The sequence below is a fragment of the Peromyscus californicus genome, unplaced genomic scaffold (assembly GCF_007827085.1).
Source record: "Peromyscus californicus insignis strain IS unplaced genomic scaffold, ASM782708v3 Scaffold_14__1_contigs__length_90479793_seg_2, whole genome shotgun sequence".
NCBI lineage: Eukaryota > Metazoa > Chordata > Mammalia > Rodentia > Cricetidae > Peromyscus > Peromyscus californicus.
In genome coordinates this window covers 17,717,485-17,739,019 of record NW_026294436.1, presented here as the reverse complement: position 1 = coordinate 17,739,019, position 21,535 = coordinate 17,717,485, and the positions used below count along the sequence as shown (strand labels likewise).

General features: G+C 50.2%; 1 protein-coding gene across 1 annotated transcript in view; it reads left to right on the top strand.

The window, feature by feature from the left end:
• The first annotated feature begins 728 nt into the window (after nt 1-728).
• Mapkapk2 (MAPK activated protein kinase 2) overlaps nt 729-21,535 on the top strand; it is a 45,785-nt gene continuing 24,978 nt past the window's right edge. Inside the window, exon 1 of the mRNA XM_052736847.1 lies at nt 729-1,294. Within this exon, the coding sequence (XP_052592807.1) occupies nt 1,052-1,294 (243 nt within the window). The 5' untranslated portion in view covers nt 729-1,051. The remainder of the gene's footprint in view (nt 1,295-21,535) is intronic.

The window sequence follows — 21,535 nt, the reverse complement described above, 5'->3', positions numbered from 1 at the left end:
GAGAGGCGTGAGGTTTGTGGGTGTTTTGAGATAAAGCCTGCCTTTGTTGCTCAGGCTAGCCCTCTGACCTGTCATCCTCCCGTTTCAGCCTCCTGCACATAGCTGGGATTACAGGGGTCTGCAGTGCCCCATCCCTTTCCCATCTTGGGTCATTTGGGATTTACATTAAAAATATGTTCAAAGCACAGTAATTAAACTGTTCATGATTACACAACAATACATTTTCACTGAAAAACACAATCCATGAGAAAAAAAAGTGTAAAACGCCAAGCATGTTACGGAAATCGCGACTATTTGCCTGGCACCTGATCCTAGGATGAATAGCCTCGGTAACCCCAGCACTACCCCAGTATCCCCCATATCCCAGGATCCATGTCGGTAAATGTTTACCAATCACCCGTTTCTTTCAAAATAGACCCCCTCTCCAAATTCTCCGACGACCTATCTTCTAGATCCGAGCAGCTGGAGAACTACAGATTTTGTTTGAATTACCCTGCTGCTTTTCTTCTGCGCTCCCCCTCCCCTTTGCCTGGCCCTGGTTAAGAACTAGGATTTCTCCGTGCTCTCTCCCTGACTGCCAGCTAGCAGTCCCAGCCAACCAGGTCCCTCTGCTCTCCCGCCGCTGGACATCCTCCCCTTTAAGGCCCACCCCTCCCCCATGCCCACGCCTCCTCTCCCCCCCCCCAAGCCCCACCCTCGATCCTCCCCTTTAAGGACTAGCCCAGGACGCCGAGCAGCCTGTGACGCGGCCGCCGCCCCCGGGCTGCTACTTCTCGGCGCGGCGATTCCCCCCCGGCCGGGCCCCGCCGTCCCGCGTTCCCCGGAGCGCACGTCTCCGGGGGGAGGGAGCAGGGCTGGTGGGCGCCCGCGGTGCACAGCGGGACCCACGGGGCCCCGCGACCCGCCGAGCCTGGAGCCGGGCCGGGGCGGGGCAGCCGGCTCCAGCCCGGAGCAAACTTCGCCGCCGGGCGGGGCGTGGCGGGGACCCGGGCCCGAGCCGGAGGAGGGGGCGGCCGCGGCCCCCGCCTCGGCGCGCGAGTCTCCCGGCACCATGCTGTCGGGCTCTCCCGGCCAGACCCCGCCGGCGCCGTTCCCCAGCCCGCCGCCGCCCGCCCCGGCCCAGCCGCCGCCGCCGCCGCCGTTCCCCCAGTTCCACGTCAAGTCGGGCCTGCAGATCCGAAAGAACGCCATCACCGACGACTACAAGGTCACCAGCCAGGTGCTGGGCCTGGGCATCAATGGGAAGGTGCTGCGGATCTTCGACAAGAGAACCCAGCAAAAATTCGCCCTGAAGGTAAGCCTGGGCCGCCGTGGAACACGCTGGGATCCGGTGCAGCTTCCGGTCACCCCGCGAGTGGCCGGGACCCGAGGGGACTCACGGGGACTGCCATGTTGGGGTGCGAGTGGGATCCAGCCGGTGGCCACGCTTGGGTCCGGGACGGCCTCTACTCGCTTCACCCGGCGCCGAGGACACGGTGACCCCATCCTCCCTCCCTCCTTCCTTTCTGCGGGCACAAAAGGCCCTTTACTCATTGAGCTGGTTGGTCGGTCGGTTTGGAGAAGTTCGCTCTCGGAGCTTTACTTAACCCTGCTCCTTATTTGGGAGCCGGAAAGTGACTTCTCTCTCCCTGGCCTCACGAGGTCGGCGCGCAGTGGTGGGGCGCGTCGGCGCAGCGCTGGAGACTGGGGACCCCGCCTCCGTGCCCCGCGATTGTCTGGAACCGCCAGCGCCTGGCCTGCGATGCCGGGCCGGAGTCTGCGCCGCGCAGTTTCCATTGCTCCATGCACCATAGGAAACCTTATCTGTAAGCCAGGCTCAGCCCAGTGCTGGTTCTGCAAAGCCTACTTTGGTCCTGGTAGCCGGCGACTCGAGGCAGGAAACCTTATTCTTGTGTTTGGGAAACCCACTCCTAATCTCTCTAGGTTGAACTGTCTCTTTCTGTGTCTCTGTTTCTTTGGTGTCCGAGAATGGAGATTTCAAAAGGTCTGTCATTCAGGGTCACCACAAAGTTTTCTTCTCCCAAGCGTTTCAAGTTACACCATATCTCTAAAGGTCACTTGTCAGGTTTCTTTCCCCTGGGGTGTCTCAATGATTGGAGGAGCCAACTACTTCCTGTGTTATATTTTTCTCTTTCCTTTCAGCCCACACAGCTTGCTTTGTTTCCAGCTATTATATACTACACATGGGTTATGGGTGAGACTGTTGTCATGTACCGTCCACTGGACTATAGCCCTGGTACTTGGTAGGGAGCAAGTAAGTCTCGTTTCTGTGATAATGTTCTTGCTATTTTCATCCTCAACATCAGATTTAAAAATAAACAAAGCTATAAGCTCTTGCTGCAGGACCTTGGTTGTAGCTTGGTGTTGAATGTTGGGGAGGAACCCTTATCCCTGCCTTGAATACTACAGTATTTGTACTCTTCACTTTTCTTTCTATCCATATGAGTAGCTAAGTGAGGAAAAGACTTGATTGGGTTGATGCGGCTCTGACCTTGGGGGCTGGAGGTAAGTGAACAGTTTGACCACAGTTAACTGTATTGCTGAGGACGTGACAGATGTTCTTTCCGGGAAAGACTTCTCCCTCCTCTGAGATGCCATCTGCCTTTACCGATCAGCAGGCTGGGGACACTGGCTGTTCATTCTCTTGGATAGTTGGAACACAATATAAAGACTTCTCAACAAAAACCCTTCTCCCTTCCTGTTCTGCTTAAACACACACACACACACACACACACACACACACCCACCATCCTAGACTGTCAGTTCAGATTTCTGGTGTAATTAACACTAGAGAAGTGTGTGTGTGTGTGTGTGTGTGTGTGTGTGTGTGTGTGTGTGTGTGTGTGTGTTTCTCCTTTGAATAGTTTTGAAAGGAAAAACCCTAGCAGCATATTAAATAATCCTCATGCTTATCCTTTCTCTAGTCAGAAGTGGGTGAAGACGGAAGACGGAGTCTGTTTTGACAGGCAGCCTGCTCCTAGGTCTTAGAAGCTGACTCAACTGTTACGTTGCAGATTTCTCATACATCTACATGTTAAAATTTAATAATAGAGGAAGGAGGGGAGCCAAGCTGTTTGGAGAATGGCACAGAGCAGTCAGCAGCACTTTCCTACCCAAATATTGGCTAAGACATAATCACAGCCGTGGGGAATCTGGTTAAAAGGCATCCCGTTTCAGTGACACGCACCACAGAGATTCCTACATTTTATACTTTAAAAACTTTAGGTGCTGAATAGTGAAATGATTTCAAAATAAGGAGCCTTTTTATGCGACAGCAAGGGCAGAAGATATAGTGGAACAGGCTGCGGTGATGACCCTTTGGATGCTAAGAGAAGATGAGACCTGTGCTCTGTAGAGTGTGCTGAGCCCATGCCAAGGGACTCGGCCTAGTGTGGCCCAGCAGCCTGGCTCTTGTGGGGTTTTGGAAAGCTGCTGTCTTGTAGCCCCAAGATAGGATGGGAAATGAAGGCTGTTCATAGTCTCTGCTCCTTGTTTAGTAAGAAAAACCAGAGCTTTAAAAATGATCCAGAGATGGCTTAGCAGTTAGGAGCACTTGCTGCTCATGTAGAGAACTCTCTGTAACTCCAGTTCCAGGGATTTGGACACCCTCTTCTGTCTTCTGTGCTCATGTTTATATGCTTGCTGCACACACATACATGCAGCCAAAACACATAAAGTAAAAATAAATAAAGGACCCACCTGGTCCTGCTGCTTGCTTTATTCTCTTTAGGAAGCTGATGTTTAGATGCCTTTGGTGGGTGCTATCACCTGGCTTCATCATCCTTCTGAGTCATGCATACACTTCCAGTCAGTGAGAAGCCAGTGGAGAGGGCATTACCATCAACACATTCATTTTGTAGATGAGACAACCAAGGCCCAGAATGCAGGCATAACTTGCCTAAAGCAAGTGGTAACTCTTGCTGTTCACTTGACAGAGGCGGGGACTGAGCTCAGTTCTTCTGTTTGCTAGTCTTGGGCCTTTCTCTACTTGTAACTGTAGTAGTATTGACAGGCATGCAGCTGGTTGCTGTTTCGGAGTGCCTTGAGCCTGAAGAGCGGCTCTGACCTATTGGCCCATTCGTTTGGCCAGAGGACATTGGTGGGTATATGTCACCTTCCAGCTGCGATTGCTAAAGTTGGAGAGGTAGTTTCTAAACCATGCCAGCAGCTCCACGGGTTTTGGATCTGTAACAAGACTGTTCTCCTTCCCTCTCCCCAGTTAGGGAGTTTGTGGTAGAAATACTATTTATTATTCTTTGGAGATTCTGTTACTTCTTTGCTAGGGACACCTAGCCTCAATCCATTTGTGTATGAGTTGGCTGTATTCCCCGTGGGTCACTTGGCTGTGTTCAGCTTCACTGTATCATGGTGACGCTTAGGTATTAGCTGAACAAATTTAATTAAAGCCCGTACTATTGTCCCGCTCGGCTGTTCAATGCTGATTAGGTGAAGCGTGTTATTGCTTTACAAAGTAGGGAATGTTGTCGTAACTTATCTCTGTTTATCTTTCCATTGCATAGACTAGAGGAAGCAAGGGCCTGTGGATCCTTCCCTTTCTCCAGTGTGCCTCCCTCACGAGGTCAGTCAAGTGCCACCGTGACGTAGCTGCTCTTGGTATCACGATGAGGAGATTAGACCCTCTCACAGTTGGCCTGGGCATGGTTGAAGGGCAGCACCGGCACCCTTGCCTGCCCTGCCCCCCTGGGCAGGCCGTGTCCTCATTCTGTGTCCTCACTGGAGAGATGACTGATAGCGTGGCTGGCGGGGGGGGGGGGGGGGGGGGGGGGGGGGGCAGTATCTCGGTTTGACGTTTGCTGGATGGAAACATGAGGTAAGGAAGGTCTCATGATCATGCCACCCAGGTAGTTGGCAGGTTGTGGAGCATTCACCATACGTTTATTAGGATAGAGGGGAGTGGCATTAGTGCCCTGTAAAATGTGGGGGGTCAGGAAACCTATTTGGAGAAGGCAGGATTAACCAATGTCATCTAGGGCAGCATTGTCAATGTGGCAGTCACTGTTTGTGTGTGGTTGTTAGTAGTAAAGGTAGTCAACACGAAGGCATCCAGTCAAGTGAACAGTGCAGCCGGCAGCTGGAGTGTGAATGCCAGGAAGATCCATCTCTGCCATCCTTGCGAAGAAGTCTACTGGACTGTGCTGGCCTGGGGGCTAAATTGTGTGACCAGGAATAGAGGGATTCTGAAAGAGGGACATCTGTGAGGATTGATGATGCCAAGGGAATCCTTGGCTGGTGGCAGTGGGGACTTGCTGGGCCTCTGAGGAACGAGTGGGTCTGCCAGAAGTCATGACGCTGGCTGCAGCTAGAGCTTAGGGGAAGAGCAGGAGACCAAGTAGGTCAGGAGCGGTGGGGCCAGAAGGTCAGGACTGAACTTACCCATCTTTGGGTCAAATCAGCTTTTTTTTTTTTTTTTTTTTTTTTGCGTCGGGAGGACTTGTGGATGTTCTAAAGAAAGGCTAGGCATCATTGAAGTTAGTGTTGGTGGACTTCTGGATGGAAGGGTTGAATTTCTGCCTCCAGAGAACATTTCCCACTTTCGGACGTAGACTCCAGGCACATCATCCTGGTATGGTCGTGACCTCTCTCCACTGCAGCAGGACTCTGGGCCTCTCTGATGCAGGACTAGAAGTAGGTTAGTTCATGGTCCTTTCTCATTTGTGAATTCTGGGCTTTCACAGAATTTGAAAACTCTATAGTTAAAATATGGTTAGGTGAGCCGGGCGGTGGTGGCGCACGCCTTTAATCCCAGCCCTCGGGAGGCAGAGCCAGGCGGATCTCTGTGAGTTCGAGGCCAGCCTGGGCTACAGAGTGAGATCCAGGAAAGGCGCAAAGCTACACAGAGAAACCCTGTCTCGAAACACACACACACACACACACATACACACACACACACACACACACACACACACACACACACACACATATGGTTAGGTGGCTGAAAGGAGGGCGAGGACAAACCATTGTAGGGACTCAGGGTCACATATTGGTGGGTGTCTGGGAACAGTGCTCTTTTGGGAGGAGGATGAAGGCGTGGGTGTCTCTGGTGGGAAAGACAAGGGGGATGAAGGCATGGGTGTCTCTGTGGGAAAGACAAGGGGGATGAAGGCGTGGGTGTCTCTGTGGGAAAGACAAGGGGGATGAAGGCATGGGTGTCTCTGGTAGGAAAGACAGGGGGATGAAGGCATGGGTGTCTGGTTGGAAAGACAAGGGGGATGAAGGCATGGGTGTCTGATGGGAAAGACAGGGAGATGAAGGCATGGGTGTCTGATGGGAAAGACAAGGGGGTGTTACCAGTGGAGCAGGCATGAGAATGGGATCAGGAGCGAGATCCTAGGTCTGGAGGCAGAGTGAAGCTCCTGTTACCCACTGGAAGCAAGATGTGAGGGGCCTGTGTCAGAGGGCATGCCTGCTAAGATGGGGAGGCGGCAGCACCCAGGGCTGTGTAGTTTTGATATGCAGAGCAGACCTGCTTTGCTTGGAATCATGGCTCCCCTTGGGTTTTTTTTTTGGCACAGCAGCCCACACTGGCCTGCCTCCTGTGTGCCATACCCTCCGAAGGTCGTGTTGAGGTCTCATTCTCCCTACTCCCTCACCCCCAAGCCTTTTGTGTGTTCTCTGCCTTGGGTGGAGGTGAGTGGACAGGGCAGAGATTTTTTTAGGACTGCAACTCCTCTTGATAGTTGAGCAGTAACGGACACGCCTTGGTCATCTTCGCCGCCTCCTCCATCCCGCTGAGGAAGAGGCTGGGCTGCTCAGAAAGGCTCAGTGGTGTGTTCCAGCGTCTTGCTTGCTTGTGGGCAGCAGGGCCATATGCAGTGGAACCTGCTCTTGGTGTAGGTTTCTTAGACGGTTGGTTATCAGCAGGGAGTGGCGCTGGTACTGAAGACCTGTGATCCTCAAACTCAGGTCCCTGGTCTCCTCACAAGTGCTTTTCACATAGCTCCCCTTGTAAATGGGGGCATTGGTAAGAAAAGAGGGCCATGCCAGAAGAGCTAGATAGATAGTACATGTACTAGTAAGACTGAAGTGTCATTTCTAATCATTAGGACTGATCCCCCTTAGGATCTTTAAGACTGACAGTTAATATTTTGAGGCTCAGACATAACTTCAAATATTAATAAACAGAGATGGGCCTGTTTGTAGGGATTATATGCTAGATTAAAAAAAGTAAAAAAAAAAAAAAACAACTGAACTAAACAGTAATAGCAACAAAAAACAACCCTAAACTCTCAAATGCCTTGCTAACTGTGTGACTTTGAGTAGGTTGTTCACCTTCCAGTGTCCAGCTGCCTACATCTGAGAGTTGGCCTCTAGCCATCACTAGGCAAACGCTGGTAGTGTGGGGTGGTAGACAAGGCCATGCAGGAGGCCAGAGGCCAAGGGTAAGACAGATACTGACTAGTTCTGTGTTGGATGGTCAGCAGTACCTGGGCCAGTGTGGATGCCCATTTGATGGGTGTAATATGTCCAGCCAACTAACAACCTTTACTGACCGGCTGCTCTTCCCATTTGAAAACTTAGAAAGTATTTCAGCCGGCTGCTCAGCAGAGAGGATGGGCTACGTTTGCTCTTGCCTTGAAATTAGAAGAATCTTAGTGGAGTGGCAGTACAAGGTGGGGATGGGGCCCTTGCCAGCCTCTTTGCCATTTGAAGTCAGAGGGGCATTTGGAGGCCACTGTGATCGGCTGTGAAGGCTGGGCTCTACATTGAGGCATCTGACTTGGGGGTAAGTATGGCTGACTTGTAGTCACAATAGTATGGCTAGCTAGCCTTGGTCTTGGCATGAGTTCCCATTCACTCGAAGGAGTACCTTTTAATCCTTCCAGTCTCCCTTATGGGCAAAGTGCTGTTCTGAGCCTGTAGATGGGGACTGGTTCCCAGAGTTGATGAGGATGTGAAGATTTCCGTGTGGGTCCACTGACCCTCAGAGAGGGCTAGGGTTTAAGGAAGCCAGTGGAGGGGGCACATCTGGAGGAGACTGCCTTTCCTCTTCTTCCTATCTGTGCCAGGCAAGAGCAGTGGTTCGGCGTGCATGGTGGGATCGTGTGTGCTAAGCTGGCCTGATTTTTTTGGAGGAGGAGTGATCATGAGGTCAGGCTTGGCCTCTGGCTTTGTCGTGTTCTTGGAGACTTTATTCTGTGGTCCAGTAAACACCTCCGCATGCCAGCTGGGAGGTGGTGGAGCCTGGGACGTAGCCTCAAGGTCAACCTCTATTTGTATGGGATGTTCTCCTTCAAGATGAGAAAAGCTACATGTTGATTCCACTGGGAACTTGAGCTTTCCAGAAGGGTCATATGAAAGGGCATCTTCTTCTTGAGGGATGTCTTGAGGCGTCTCCTGACTAGTGCCGGTTGGACTCATCTGGGAGGTGAGCATGGTGACTGCAGGTGGCAGCGCTGTGGCCGTCCATCTGTCCGTGTAAGGAGCTTCTGCCTGAGCAGACAGGAGGGAGCTGTGCTGCTGATGCCTCTCTTCTAGTTTAGCTCCAAGATGGGTCTTTCTCTGACTGAAGCAAAGGGAAGGGAGGGAACCCAGAGGAGTAATGCCTGTGCGGACTCCTGCTTCTTCCCTGGAGCTCCTTACCCTCCCTGTTCTTTGTGGCAGGTGATTGAGTTGGTCCCTGCACGGGCATTGTGAGTATCCTGTTGTTACTAGGAGCCTTCCAGACCATACTGACCGTTTACAGCCTGGCCTCCTGCCTTGGGCCAGGACTGATACCTAGCCCCTCTGTCCTAGTGTTTAAAAATAAACACGCCGCTGCTGCACTTCTTTCTTCGTAGCCAGACCCTGGTGTCCGTCCCAGGCCCTCTTGCCACACACTGAAAGGTTTGTCTCATTTTTCACCTGTGCCCTCCTTCTGTGCCCTCTCCCCTTCCAGCCTGAGCTTGGTGGGCGGTTCGGGTCAAATCTCTGTCTTGAGTGCTAAGTGATGAGCCCTGGCTGTGGCTTCTGCAGGCGTCTGGAGTCACTTAGACAAAGGCTGTGAGGAGCTGTCCTGCTCATTCCCCAGGCAGGGGAGGGCCAGACAGAGGAGGTGAGCAAGTTTTTAGATGGTTTTAGGCCTTCTGCTCTGTTTACCTCTGGCTCTTGCCAGTGGGTATGAATCTGCCCCCAGTGCCTGCCCTGGCCTGGGACTGGGTGTGCTGCCCCTTTGTCCTCTTGCCCTACTCCTAAGTCACACTCTCCACCCCACGGTGTGGGGCCTCATGTTACCACATCCTGAAGTATGACCTCATTATATTGACTTCCAGGAGTAACTGGGCCCTGGCTTTCTGCGTACCTCCTTGCTGAGTTGGGCCAAGGCCCTTCAGGGCCTCCTAGCTCAGCCACCTAGAAAGGGTACAAAGAACAGGCCTTTACCCTCTCACTGTGGTGGCAGAGACATCGATGGTGTCCATGGAGGCGCATCCTCTCTCTCACTGCTGGGGTTCTATGGAGCAAAGTGAGGAAGCTGTACACATGGAGTGTCTCTTAGCTGGAGAGTCTGCGCAGGAGATCTCCTTGATGTCTACCTGGGCATTCCAGTCCCTGGACAGGTGTTGATACAAGGCAGGGCTCAGGTCCATGTTCTATGTCTGTTTCCTGGAGTTAAGGTGTATTGGGGGGGCAGGGGTATGTGGGCTGAGTGATAGGAGCCAAGAGGTAGGACTTGGGGAGTCCTCAGCCTCCATGGAGTTAACTCCATGTTTCACTAACTGTCCTCTGTTCTCTGTCCTCAGGACTTCATTTGTCCTACACAATTTATCAACCATGGCCCGCTGGCTTCTGGCTGGAGGAGTTGGGTGTAGTTGCTAAGAGTTTATTTTTAACTGTGACAGAAGGGGCCCCTGTCCTCAGAATAGCATGCTTTCTCGCGTTCCCATTGAAGCCTTCTTCCTTGACCTCTGATTCTTAGGAGAAAGCTAGTAGACCTGTAAGGAGCAGGCTCTGCAGGAGCTGGGGAGAAAAGACACTGATGGTGGAGCCTGCCGATTGCTGGCCATGCTTGGCTTCTGGAGAGCTCGGGGTATGCTGTGGGGGAGTGGAGGATGGCCAGGACCATGAGTAGTGGAAGGAACTCAGAGCATCCTAGGAATGCGGGCAGACTGGTGGAAGCCACTCATGCCCTGGTGTTGGAGAGGCTAGGCTAGCAAGGGGGTATCTCATGCCTTTCCCCGCCTCACTGTTGCCATCTAGGCCACTGGCAGGCCAAGGGCCACAGTGAGAGAGAGCACACTGTATCATAGTCTTTTTGTTACTGCTTCTTCCTGTGGAAAACTATGTGGTGCCCTCCTCCCAGACTACCAGGATTACAAGCATCCATGCTGCCTCACAGAGCTGGCCAGGGATGCTCAGCGGCTTCCTCCCCTCTCCTTCCTCCTTCTGTGCTGTTAGAGGAGTGGCAGCATTCTAGATCCCTCTCCTGCATCTCACACTCTCCTCACGTCGTGGACTTGATTACCATGGCTCAGATTCATGAAAGAAAGTAAGAGCAAGTGGAGGCGTAAGTAGAAAAGGAAGCAATAGAGAGAAGATGAGGCGGATGAGGGACAGTAACTCAGACAGTCAGCAGTGGAATGGAGGTCTTTCCCTTCCGCTCCTTGGTGTGTTTCTGGGGATCAGTTTGCCTGAAGCCCAGCTCTGATCCTGTAGCTCCCCCATTGGGTTGCTTCTGCCTGCTAATTAGAGCGATCTAGCCAGATGACGCCAGGTCTGGTCATGACCACCCTGCCCCACGTTGGAATGTTGACTTGTTTTCTGCCACATTCCCATTCCTTTACATCGCTCTCTCTGTGTCTTCCTTGTCCCCCTCTTTCCCATTCTAACTACATCAACTTTTTCTGTCCCCACAAAGGCTGGTCTTTCCTGAGGTCTTCGGGTCCAAATGAGTCCTGAAGCGGAGGCATAGTGCAGTAGCAGAGCATGTGCTTAACATGTATGCAGAGGGCCCAGGGTTCAGTCCCTGGAATTCTTTCTTACCTCTTCCTCCCCCAAAAAGGAAGTAGAAAAAAATTTAACCTGTCAAGCTGAAGAGACCCTTGCCTTCCCTGTTACTGTACTTCTTAAGTGCATTTCTCCATGTGCAAGATATTTGGTTCAGTATTAGACTAGATGGTTAATTCCTTGGAAACTTCCGTCTTTGCTTTTTTTTTTTTTGTATCTTTTTTCTTTTTAGAAAATTTATAAAATACATTATTATGTTTATTTTGTGTGAGTTCATGTGTGTGTGTGGGGGCAAGTCTTCTTCCACCTTATGGGTTCTTTGGGTTGAACTTAAATGGTCAGGTTTGTCAGCAAACACCTTTATCCATGGACCCCTCTCACCAACCATAGCCTCTTACCTCAACATCGTGACTTGATGCTGTCATTAAAAACAAAGTTCAGGATTGGATGCACGGTAGCACCCAGAGCGGGACAGTGCTGGCTGGGCTCTGGGGTATAGCTAGGGGTATAGTAAAACCCTCCCTGTCAGCGTGTGTCCCTGACCTGTCTCCTGACAGCTGCTCCATCCACTCAGATCCGACTCGAGGAGGTACCGTGTGTTTCTGTTCATGTAATTCTCAAGAATTAATGCTTCTCCCTCTCCTCTTCCCTGCTCTAGGCCCCCTCCCCATTTTCCTCCCTTGACGGAGACCCTCCTGTCCTGTGGAGTGTGCCAACTCTCTTCCAGTTCTTGACTAGCTCTAGACCCACAGTGGACATAGATACAGGCTGGTGTTTCTGTCTGCTGGCCTTGTGCCTGTGTGTTGCAAGACAGACCAGTTTCGAGCGTCAGATTGACGGGTCTGAGGTCAGAGCTCTCAGTCTCATGGGGCCACTTCTCCCATGTCCAGCAGCTTGCATAGGAAAGAGGACCTGAGCAACCTGGTTTCCAGCTCTGGGCCATGTTTGGATTTCCCTCAGTTTCTCCGTTTGTAAGGCAGAAGGCTCAGACTTGATTAGCAAAGCTTGTGCACTGAATGCCTTTCCTTCAGTTTTCCATGCCGGGAAAATGACGGGGCTGGGGAAAGGAGGGTCACCTGGTCCAAGGGGAGGCGCTGTACAGGAGCCATCCTCCACCAGGTTTTTCTCCGTTTTCGTAGGCCAGTGTTATTTTATCCTCCTTGGCTGCAGTATTTTTATTCACTCACCCAGTGTTTGTAAATGTTTGTTTTCCCCCACGATGCCTCCTGTTTCCCCTGCTGACTGGCCATCAGGGTGCCCAGATGGCTGGATTAGCCTGGAATGGGAAAGTAGTCATTGTCATCCCCTTGGGTTTACCCCCCCCCCTCCCCCCCCCGGAGTCTCTGCTGTGTGAGACAGAGGAAGTCGGAGACTTGGAGTGTTTATTTGTTCTTGTTGTTTTAGCAGTGTGGGCTAGACCCTGAATTGCTAAGCAGGGTTTGCTTTCCGGTATTCTTCATCCCCAACCCCCCAGATTCAGAATGACTTGCTACTTAAGGAAATTAATTAGGTTTGGTAAGATGGCTCACCGGGTACCCTGCTGCCAAGCCTGACCTGAGTTCGATCCTCAGGACCCACGTGTGTGTTGTAGCATGTGTGTGTCTTACCCCCCACCTCCGTAAGATGTAAGCAATAAGAAAATTAGCAGTGCTAAGAATGACTTTTGTAGAGCCACATGCTGGCTTTGATTCATACAGTACCCTTCTGTGATTCAGACCTCTGTTGGAAGCTCAGCTGCTCCCAGGTCTCTTGAATTAATAACAAGTTCTTATGGAACAGATGTGGTGGATGAGGCATGCAGCTGATGCTGTGTGCACCCTGGTTAGTCCTTGCAGTGGATAGGTACAGTGGGTGAGGCATGCAGCTGATGCTGAGTGCACCCTGGTTAGTCCTTGCAGTGGATAGGTACAGTGGGTGAGGCATGCAGCTGATGCTGTGTGCACCCTGGTTAGTCCTTGCAGTGGTACTGCAAAGTAAAAGTCTTTTCTACAGAAGATGAAACATGTTCAGAGTAATTAATTCATTAGCAGTTATTGAACACCAAGTGCTAAGCGTTATTTTAGGTTCTGTATGAAGCAGACAAAACTCAACCTCATCTGCAGAGGGCTTGTGTTCCTGCAGCGGAAGACAGAACACAGTAATTAGATGATACAGCTTGTCAGATAGTAACAGGTACAAAGGAGAAACTAAAAAGGGAAGAGGTTCTGAAATGCCAGGAGTCAGTCTCTGTCTCTGTCCCCGTCCCCCTCTTTCCCCGTGTGTGTGTGTGTGTGTGTGTGTGTGTGTGTGTGTGTGTGTGTGTGTGTGTTTTAGTTTTACCTGGCAGGTTCGGAAAGGTGACTCGTGGGTGAACACCAGACACACTTGGTCAAAGAGGATAGCCAAGATGGTCAGGCAGAAGGAATAGCCAAGGCGGCTTCTTTTTCCTTTGTGAGGCAGGGTTTCACTCTATAGCTCGAGCTGACTTTTCATCGTCTGTAGCTTCTGCCCTTGGCTACCCCTTCTGCCTGATAACACCACCCTCTTCTCCCAAGTGTGAGCTGCCTTGCTGGGCTCTGAGAGTGCCTGACTCTGAAACCTGGTCTTTCTGTAGTCCACAGTACTGTCTCCGAGCAGTTCTTCTATGGTCCCATTATAATTCAGAACGTAGGTGACCTAGCAGCCAATGTTTTATTTTTAATGTTTATGAAATGCTTTTTTTTGGGGTACAAATTGCTACAATGGTAAGACTAGTTAGTAGGCCTTGTCTTTAGAAACGTATTTTGTTTTTTTGTTTTTGTTTTTCAAGACAGGGTTTCTCTGTGTAGCCCTGGCCATCTTGTAACTTGCTGTAACCAGGGTGGCCTCGAGCTCAGAGTTTCGCCTTCTTCCGCCTCCTGAGTGCTGGGATTAAAGGCATGCACCACCCTCCCCCCAGCTGGGAGCTTACAGTTTTATACAAAATGTATAAAATGAATGAAAACAGGCATGGCTACTCCAGTCTGCACTCTAGTCTAGAACCTCCTCTGGTCTGGTACTTAGTTTTATTAATAGATCAATGGAAAGGCTGGTGCTATGTAAGTAGCAGAGAGAGAGCCACAGGTGGCCAGTAAAGTATACAGAGACTCATGGGTGGTCTCCCCAAGACGGGGCGGGTAGAGGTGGGATCACAGAGACTCATGGGTGGGCTCCCCAAGACGGGGCGGGTAGAGGTGGGATCACTGCATGGTGCAGCCCACGCTCCGTGGACACACACCTGAGACCATCTGTGGAGGGTGCCAGCAGAACTCTAGCCAGCAGCTGGCCTGTATTGAAGTGGGTGGGTCTGCGGGCTGCTCCCTTTTGTTTGACCAAGGAGAGAATGTTTCCTAATGAACTCTTCTAAAGAGCTGGAGAGGAAGGATGGAAGCCGGCGAGGAGTGTGGGGCTGAAGTTGCAGCAATGGTTTTTTCTCCTCCCTGGGCCTCAGAGTACTCCACATCCTTCGTTGCCCAGCCCTGGTCACCTGGCTTCTGGCTTCCTGTCGAGGAGAGGGCAGGGCAGGGCTGGGGAAGGAAGGTCTGTCGTTAATGCAGTTGAGAAAGTGAAGCAATGGCTTAGGCCTTTTTTTTTTTTTTTTTTTTCCCTAAGCGTGTGCTGTGACAAAGGAAGTTGCAACATTTTCTTTTTATAGAGTAAGAAGGAGGGAAAAAAACCCATCTTCCAGTAAACTTCAAAAAAACAAAAGTGTGTAGTCTTGGATGGTTTGTTGTCTGCCCCCCCCCCCCCTTTTCTTATGTAGTCTTTTTAGGACTTTGTCCCAGCTAGACTTTCTGTCCTTCTCCTCAAGAGGCTGTCCTTGGAGCAGGCTGGCTGTGTCTCTAGAGAGGGAAGTAGCCATGCCTTGGACCGGGGATCCTGAGCAGGTGCCTGTCTGCAGCTCTGCATGTGTCTGCTCTCCTGACACATGCTTGGGAGGGTGCTGCACTCCCTGGATGTTGAGGGCTGTTTGAATAGGTGCCCAGCCAGCGCTCTTCCTGGGCCTGTGTTCATGTGGTATGACACAAGGTTGACGCAGCTTTTGTCTCTCAACGCAGACAAGCACCTTCTTGGTAGATTTGGACTGTGTATTTCAGCGGAAGCAATGTCTGTGAGGCAGAGATCAAAACTGGAACAATCTCTCGTGTTAATGTAGAGTTTGGGTCATGTCTGATTTTGGCCTCCGGGCCGGAGCTGGGCAGGAATCCAGTTAGTGGTGTTTGGAAATGTAGATATGATATATTTTCAGAATGAAAACTTTGTGAGGTTTGGAAAAGTCGTGGAACTTAACTGCCTTCCTGCATTTCTTTAGTCAGATTACTTTTCTTTGTCTTGGCCTTCTGTACTTCAACATAGCCCCAAATTCCAGTACAATCCAGCTTTGAGACTCCAGGTTTAGTCTTCTAAGGATGTTCTGGGTCATCCTTGGGAATGAGTCTCCTTGCTGGAAGATGTTGATCTCCCAGGGCAGGTGTAAGCTGCCTGTGTTAATTGTTGGTCCAGGCAGAGAAAGGTAAAGCTCTCTGGGGTGAGAGGCTTTGTTCCCGCTCTCTGTTCCCTGGTGGTGCTTCAGGTACAGGAAACACAAGGCTTCTCCTGTCTTGCTGTTTTCTTTGGAGTTGACTGCCCTGCCTTCCGGCTAGAGAGGAGCAGGAGGATTGGGGCCAATATGAGAACCGCTCTCATGTTCTCACATGTAGTTATTAAATTGCAGTGAAGTAAGCCCTCCCTACGTCTCCAGTGCCCAGTGATTGGCTGGTGGCCACTGTATTATTCAGCACAAGGGAGAGAACATCTTCTCAATGAAGATAGCCGTTATGGTCCAGATCAGCTAAACTTGGAGGGGACTGTGGAAGAGCAACTGGAAGGCAATCATTTAGAAAAAGACTTTTTCAAAGCATTTAGTTTGTCTGTTTCAGGCAGCATCCCATCATGGAGATGCTCATGTAGCCCTGTGGCCCATAACCCAAACTGACCATCAGACTCACATGTTCGTAGCATGTGAAGGTGTAGCTTTCTGGGCAGTTATCCTGTGTTTTATGGAGTCCTAGACTTTGCAGTGGAAGTATTCACAAGAGAGTATCTTTTTAAAAATTAAAAATCTAAAGCTAGCTTACAGAGATGGGTTTCATTCTAGCATTTTATTTTTTAAAAAAAACTTTAATTTTTATTGTGGGAATGTATGTCTTCATGCACATGTTCCGTGGTGCGCATGTCAGAGGTCAGAGGTTCCTCTTGTGGGATTGGTTCTCTTCTTCCATCTTGGTGTGGATTCCCAGGATTGAAGTCTGGTCATCAGGCTCGCACGGCAAATGCCTTTCCGTGCTCAGCCATCTTGCCAGCCTGTATGATAGCATTTCCATACGGATGTCATTATATATTGTTCTATATCATCCGCCTTCCTGACTAGGAATGTGTATTTTTAGTCAGAATTGCCCAAGTCTGGCATCTGTCTACTCTATTTTTAAATTCTTTAGTGACAGGAGCTTTACTCTTTCTTAAGGAAACCTTACATGTTAAAAAAAAATGTTATAGCTCTGTTTATTGAGTAACAATCCTTTGGTACACTTTATCTTCTTCAGACCTGTGGCAAAACTCGTGACTTCATGCCTTGTGTTTAGTCTCAGCAGATAGTCAAGAATGCTGTAGTGTGGACCCTGCCAGGCACATTTTCAGAGAGCCTCAGTAGCCGGGGTTCTGGGGAGATGAGGAGAAGCAGCACCACTCCCAGGATCCTTTGGCTGTCAGGCCTGGTTGAGAGACTGAGGAGAGGTCTAGATGCCTGGAAGGACCCTGCTGGCATGGCTGCAGGTACCTCTTGCCTCTCACCCTGTCCTCCTGCTGCTCTGTGTGGTTGGCACATGCCCTCTAGGATGCCCATCTGCTTCCTTCAGAGACCTTGAGGGACTCAGCCATCTGATGGCTACTGTTTAGAGAGCTTCCGTAGCCCCCCCCCCCACTTCCTGAGCATATACCTCTAAATCTGGTATGCAAGCAGGTTGGGTTTGATCTGGTCACCCTCCCTCTTCCCGGCATTTACTGCCTTCTCTGTTGCACATGTAGACACCCCTTTATTTTCTCTCGACACCTTCCATATGCTCATCCTTCTGCATCCTTTTTGCTGACATCCTTGGAGACTCATATAAGATCTCACCTGCCCGCGTTCTACCAGTCCAGGAAAACCAGCTGTGGATGGACCAGTGGTAGTTGATCTGCCTGCATGGTTGCACAAACCCTAATTGCTGTTACCTCCACTTCCTCTCCGCTAGCTCAGCTCCAGGACGACAAGTAGTGTGGCTCGTCATCATTTGGTATTCCCACATGCAGCCCAGAACTCTTCAAGGTGCAGCGGTATGATAGCAGCAGTGGACCCATGTTTTTGCCTCTTTGTTGTGGGGATTTTGAGGAGGCTCTCGGGAGAGCTGGAGCCTTTGCGCTGCACCAGCATCCTCACCCTCAGCATCAGCTCCAAGAGAAAAGTGCTGTGTAGAGGGGCTGATAATTAGCAAGCAGCATTTGAGGCTTGTCTGCTTCAGAGGCAAACTGGTATTTAAACAATAAAGTGTTTTAAATCAAGTATTTAAGCACCAGCTTCAGCAGCAGCTACTGCTAAGAAAGCCCTACCCAGCTCCAGTGACAGCAGGAATAATGAGTGGAGCCCAAGAATTCCCATAGCCTTGAGAAGAGTAGAGGGGAAGGGGTCGGGCGGGACTTGATTTTGCTGTCTGGGCTGGGGATGCTTGGGGAGTGGGAAGTGTTTCCGAGGAAGGCTGTCAGCAGTCACTCAAGTCCAGTGTCTCCCAGGTTGTACTAATTTTGCTGAATGGGCAAGAAGAGAATTTGGAGAGAGAGGCTAGGAATAAACTCAGACATCTATCCTAAGGTATAAAGCACATGAAAGTATTTTTATTTTAAAATTTTTATCATTGTTTATTATTACATAACATTGTTATATTATTATTATTTTATGTGCCTGTGAGTGTCAGATTCCCTGGAACTGGAGTTCCAGGTGGTTCTGAGCGGTCATATGGGTGCTGGAAATTAAACCTAGGCTCTGGAAGAGCAGCTGAGCCATCTCTCCAGCCCCGGATTTTTATTTTTAAATAGCACTCCTTTAGTACTGCTTGGTGATCCCTCATGAGTTTTTTTTTTTTTTCTTTTTCTTCTGATGCAACTGAGATGGGAGGATTAATATAGGGCTTCCTCCCTTCCAGGACGCACAGAGCTGGAGGAATTCCCCAGCCTCTTGATAGTGCCCAGACACTAACCACAACCAGCAACTCTGACAAAGGTGTTCTGAGAAACGCATGTGCCAGGAATAGTCTCAACTTTCAGAGAAGAGCAGCTAGCTTGTGAGAGGCTTCCTGTGTGTTGGGGAGTGTTTGAGAATGCTCTGCTCTCCCCACCGTGTGTGTGTGTGTGTGTGTGTGTGTGTGTGTGTGTGTGTGTGTGTGTGTGTGTGTGTGTTGTGTGTGTCGCCCGCGCGCACATGCTCATGCATGCATCTGTTTGTACTCAACCACACAGATCATTGGTGATACCTTTCAAGGTCAGCTTCATTGTGAACAATGTAGAAAGTCCACACCCCAAGAAGGTCAAGAGATGGCCAGAGGCTGATTTTCTCTAAGTTCATCCCAAGGTACAGGTGCTGATCCAGGTGCGGTGTTCTTCTCACCCAAAGTTGGGAATCTATTTAATAAATAGTTTCCCTTGGGGAGTAAGGTGTGCTGTTTTCAGATTTGAAAGAAAATCTGAGATGTGTAATTGGAATATGAAATTTATGAGTGATTGTGAGGATCTGTGTGATGTCAGAAAGTGTATCACTACCTATGCCATTATTTATCTGGCTCTTGATAGGAAAGGTGGGCCAGAGTACCCAGGAATCCCTCACTGTCAAGGTCTGTGGGTCTTCCTCCTGCTCCATTCAGGTTTTTCTGCTGGAGTCGGGGGTGCTGATGGCTGAGCTCACCTAGATAGTGTGTAATGGTTATTGTGTTGATGGCTTACCAACACAGGTGTGTGTGTGCCTTGAGGGCAGCGACCCGGGTACTCTGACGGACAATATAAGATAGTTGGTGAGGGTAGGGGCAGGGAAGACTCCTTAAGAAAATTAGTTGGCTCAGGGTTGGAGAGATGGCTCAGTGGTTAAGGTCACTTCTTGTTCTTGTGGCGGACCTAGGTTTGTTTCCCAGCGGATCCCAACTGTTTGCAACTCCAGTTCCGGGGCATCCAGTGCCCTCATGCAGATACCACATGCAGGATAAACACCAATGCAAATGAAATAAAAATCAATATTTAAAAACACACACACAAAACTAGCTGGCTCCTGGGGGCATGCCCTTATTTCCTGTGGCATGTGCACAGCTGATGCATAGGCAGAGTTGGCTTTGAGTGATGTGCAAGCTCTGGCCCTCTTACTCGTTTCTTCCGGTCCCTGGAGGAGTTCCATCACCACTGGACCCGAATAGCAGTGTGTGTGCATTCATCTGCCTGTTGCTTTCCTCTTGCCAAAGCTCGTAGGAGAAACATACAGTCAAGGTGATTCTTCTCCATGCCAGGTGATGGAAGAGCTAATCTGGAGGTTGGGTGACCCTGAAAGAAGGGGATGTCATTTCTCCAAGCTCTGAAGCCAATCCTGAAGTGTTCTGTGACACCACATAGTGGGGGAGGGTCTAAATGTGTGTGTGTTGCCACATGAAAGGGCCTGAGAAGTTCTCACTAACAGAAGCTGCTACACTGTGTGATTTGGACATAAAGGACCTTCTCACGCTCTCTCTCCTCTCTAATGTATGATTAGTGATTAGCATCCTATAGCATACTATCTGAGAAGTAACAATACAGTACTCCTTTTCTGAGAGAACTGCCCAGTGATTCAGAGAAAGTCACCTGACCTGAGCCAGCACCTGTTAGAGAGATTTGAAAAGGCTGTGTTTGTGTGTGCATGTGTAGCGTGTATGTATGTGCGCATGCGTGCTCTGGGGGCATGGTGGAAGAGGGATCCGGCAGGTGGCTTCTCTTAAAGGTGGCCCTGCCTGAAGCCCTTTTGCTTTGTGTTTCTGGGGAAGCTTTGTCCTGCCTTGGGCGCAGTGAATAGCAGCTACATCTGTCGGCCTGGGCAGTGCAGTTTGCAGGGTGGGGGTGAGGAGCAGTTGGCAGAGACTCCTGCTGGAGGCTCAGGCTGCCCCCAGCTTCTGGGTGTTGGGGGAAGGAGGGGCTGGGGATCCTTAGGCAGCTGCTTGCTAATCCTGGCAAAGGGAGGAGCAGGGTTTAGTCTGCTTTTATCTCCCGGCATTCTTTTCTGACTACAATGCCAGGCGGCTCTGCTGACCCTTGAGGGGACAGCCAGGAAGAAGCAGGTGACTTAGAGGTTTTCTCCCCTCCTCCCTGGCCTGAGGGCTTTGGATAACAGACCAGAAGATAAAGGCACTTGCTTAACTGTCCATTATCCAGAGTGAAATTCAGAATTGTGAAATAAATTGAGATAGATTGACTAAGGCTTGTGGAGGTTTAAAAATACTTTTTAATTAAAATAAACTTTTTTTCCATTTTTTAATTTTATGTACATGGATATTTTGCCTGTGTGTATGTCTGAGCACCACATGCATACCTGTTGCTGTGGAGGTCAGTGGAGGGTGTCAGACCTTCTGGGACTGGAATTATAGACTGTTGTGAGGCAACATGTATGTGCTGGGACTTGAACCCAGATCCTCTGGAAGAGTAGCCACTAAGCCATCTCTCTGGCCCTTTCTTGTATTTTTCAGTCTTGTTTGGAATTGTTTTTAGAGCATTGGTGGTATTGGTTGAAGGTGAATGGTTGGTCCCTAGATGTCAGACTCCCTGAGAAATTTCTGGAAGGCCTCACTGGATTCTTTACCCAGAGCAAACCTAGGTCAGGGGGGTTTCCAGAGCCGGTTGATGGCCTCCGTGCTCTTCTGGGCGCGACTTTCAGGGAGTCTGGTTATTCCTAAGAAAATCCACACCTGGGACAAGTAGGAATCAGTCCCTTCCTGCGGAAAGCATTCTGGCACTTCGGGGAGGCCTCGGTATGATTTAGGCTTAGCCAGGTTTCCTGTCAGTTTCACTGATTTCATTGCTTTGAGTTCACTCTCTCCCTTCTGAGCTTTTACAGAGTCTGCTCTCGGCAAGAACTAGGTGTGGAGTCTTCATTTTTCAGCTCTTTGGCTTGCCCTCTGGTCTCACACGTAACCAGAGCCCCAGTTACTGAAATGGGAGAGGGTAAACCCAGTGGAGAAAGGGCTCATGCTGGTCCTGATTACTTGTCCCAAGATTGGGAAGGCCAGCTTTGGTGTGGGAAGCAGCAGTATTCAGTATTAGCCATCGCAGCCAACTGGGGTTGTACTTGCAGACTTCTAGCCTCCAGGGCATCTGCAGGGACCAGCAGCTTTGACTCCCCAAGACTGGCATAGTTCTCTTGTAGAGAAGGACCCTCTACTCACTGCGGTAGAGGTGGGTTGAGGGGTGGACAAGGCCTGAACACATGAGAAGAGTGTGGATGACTCCCCATCAGCTGGGCATGCATCACTGCTGATGGGAAGGCCTTTAACAGCTTCCAGACGAACTGGTCATGATGGAAACT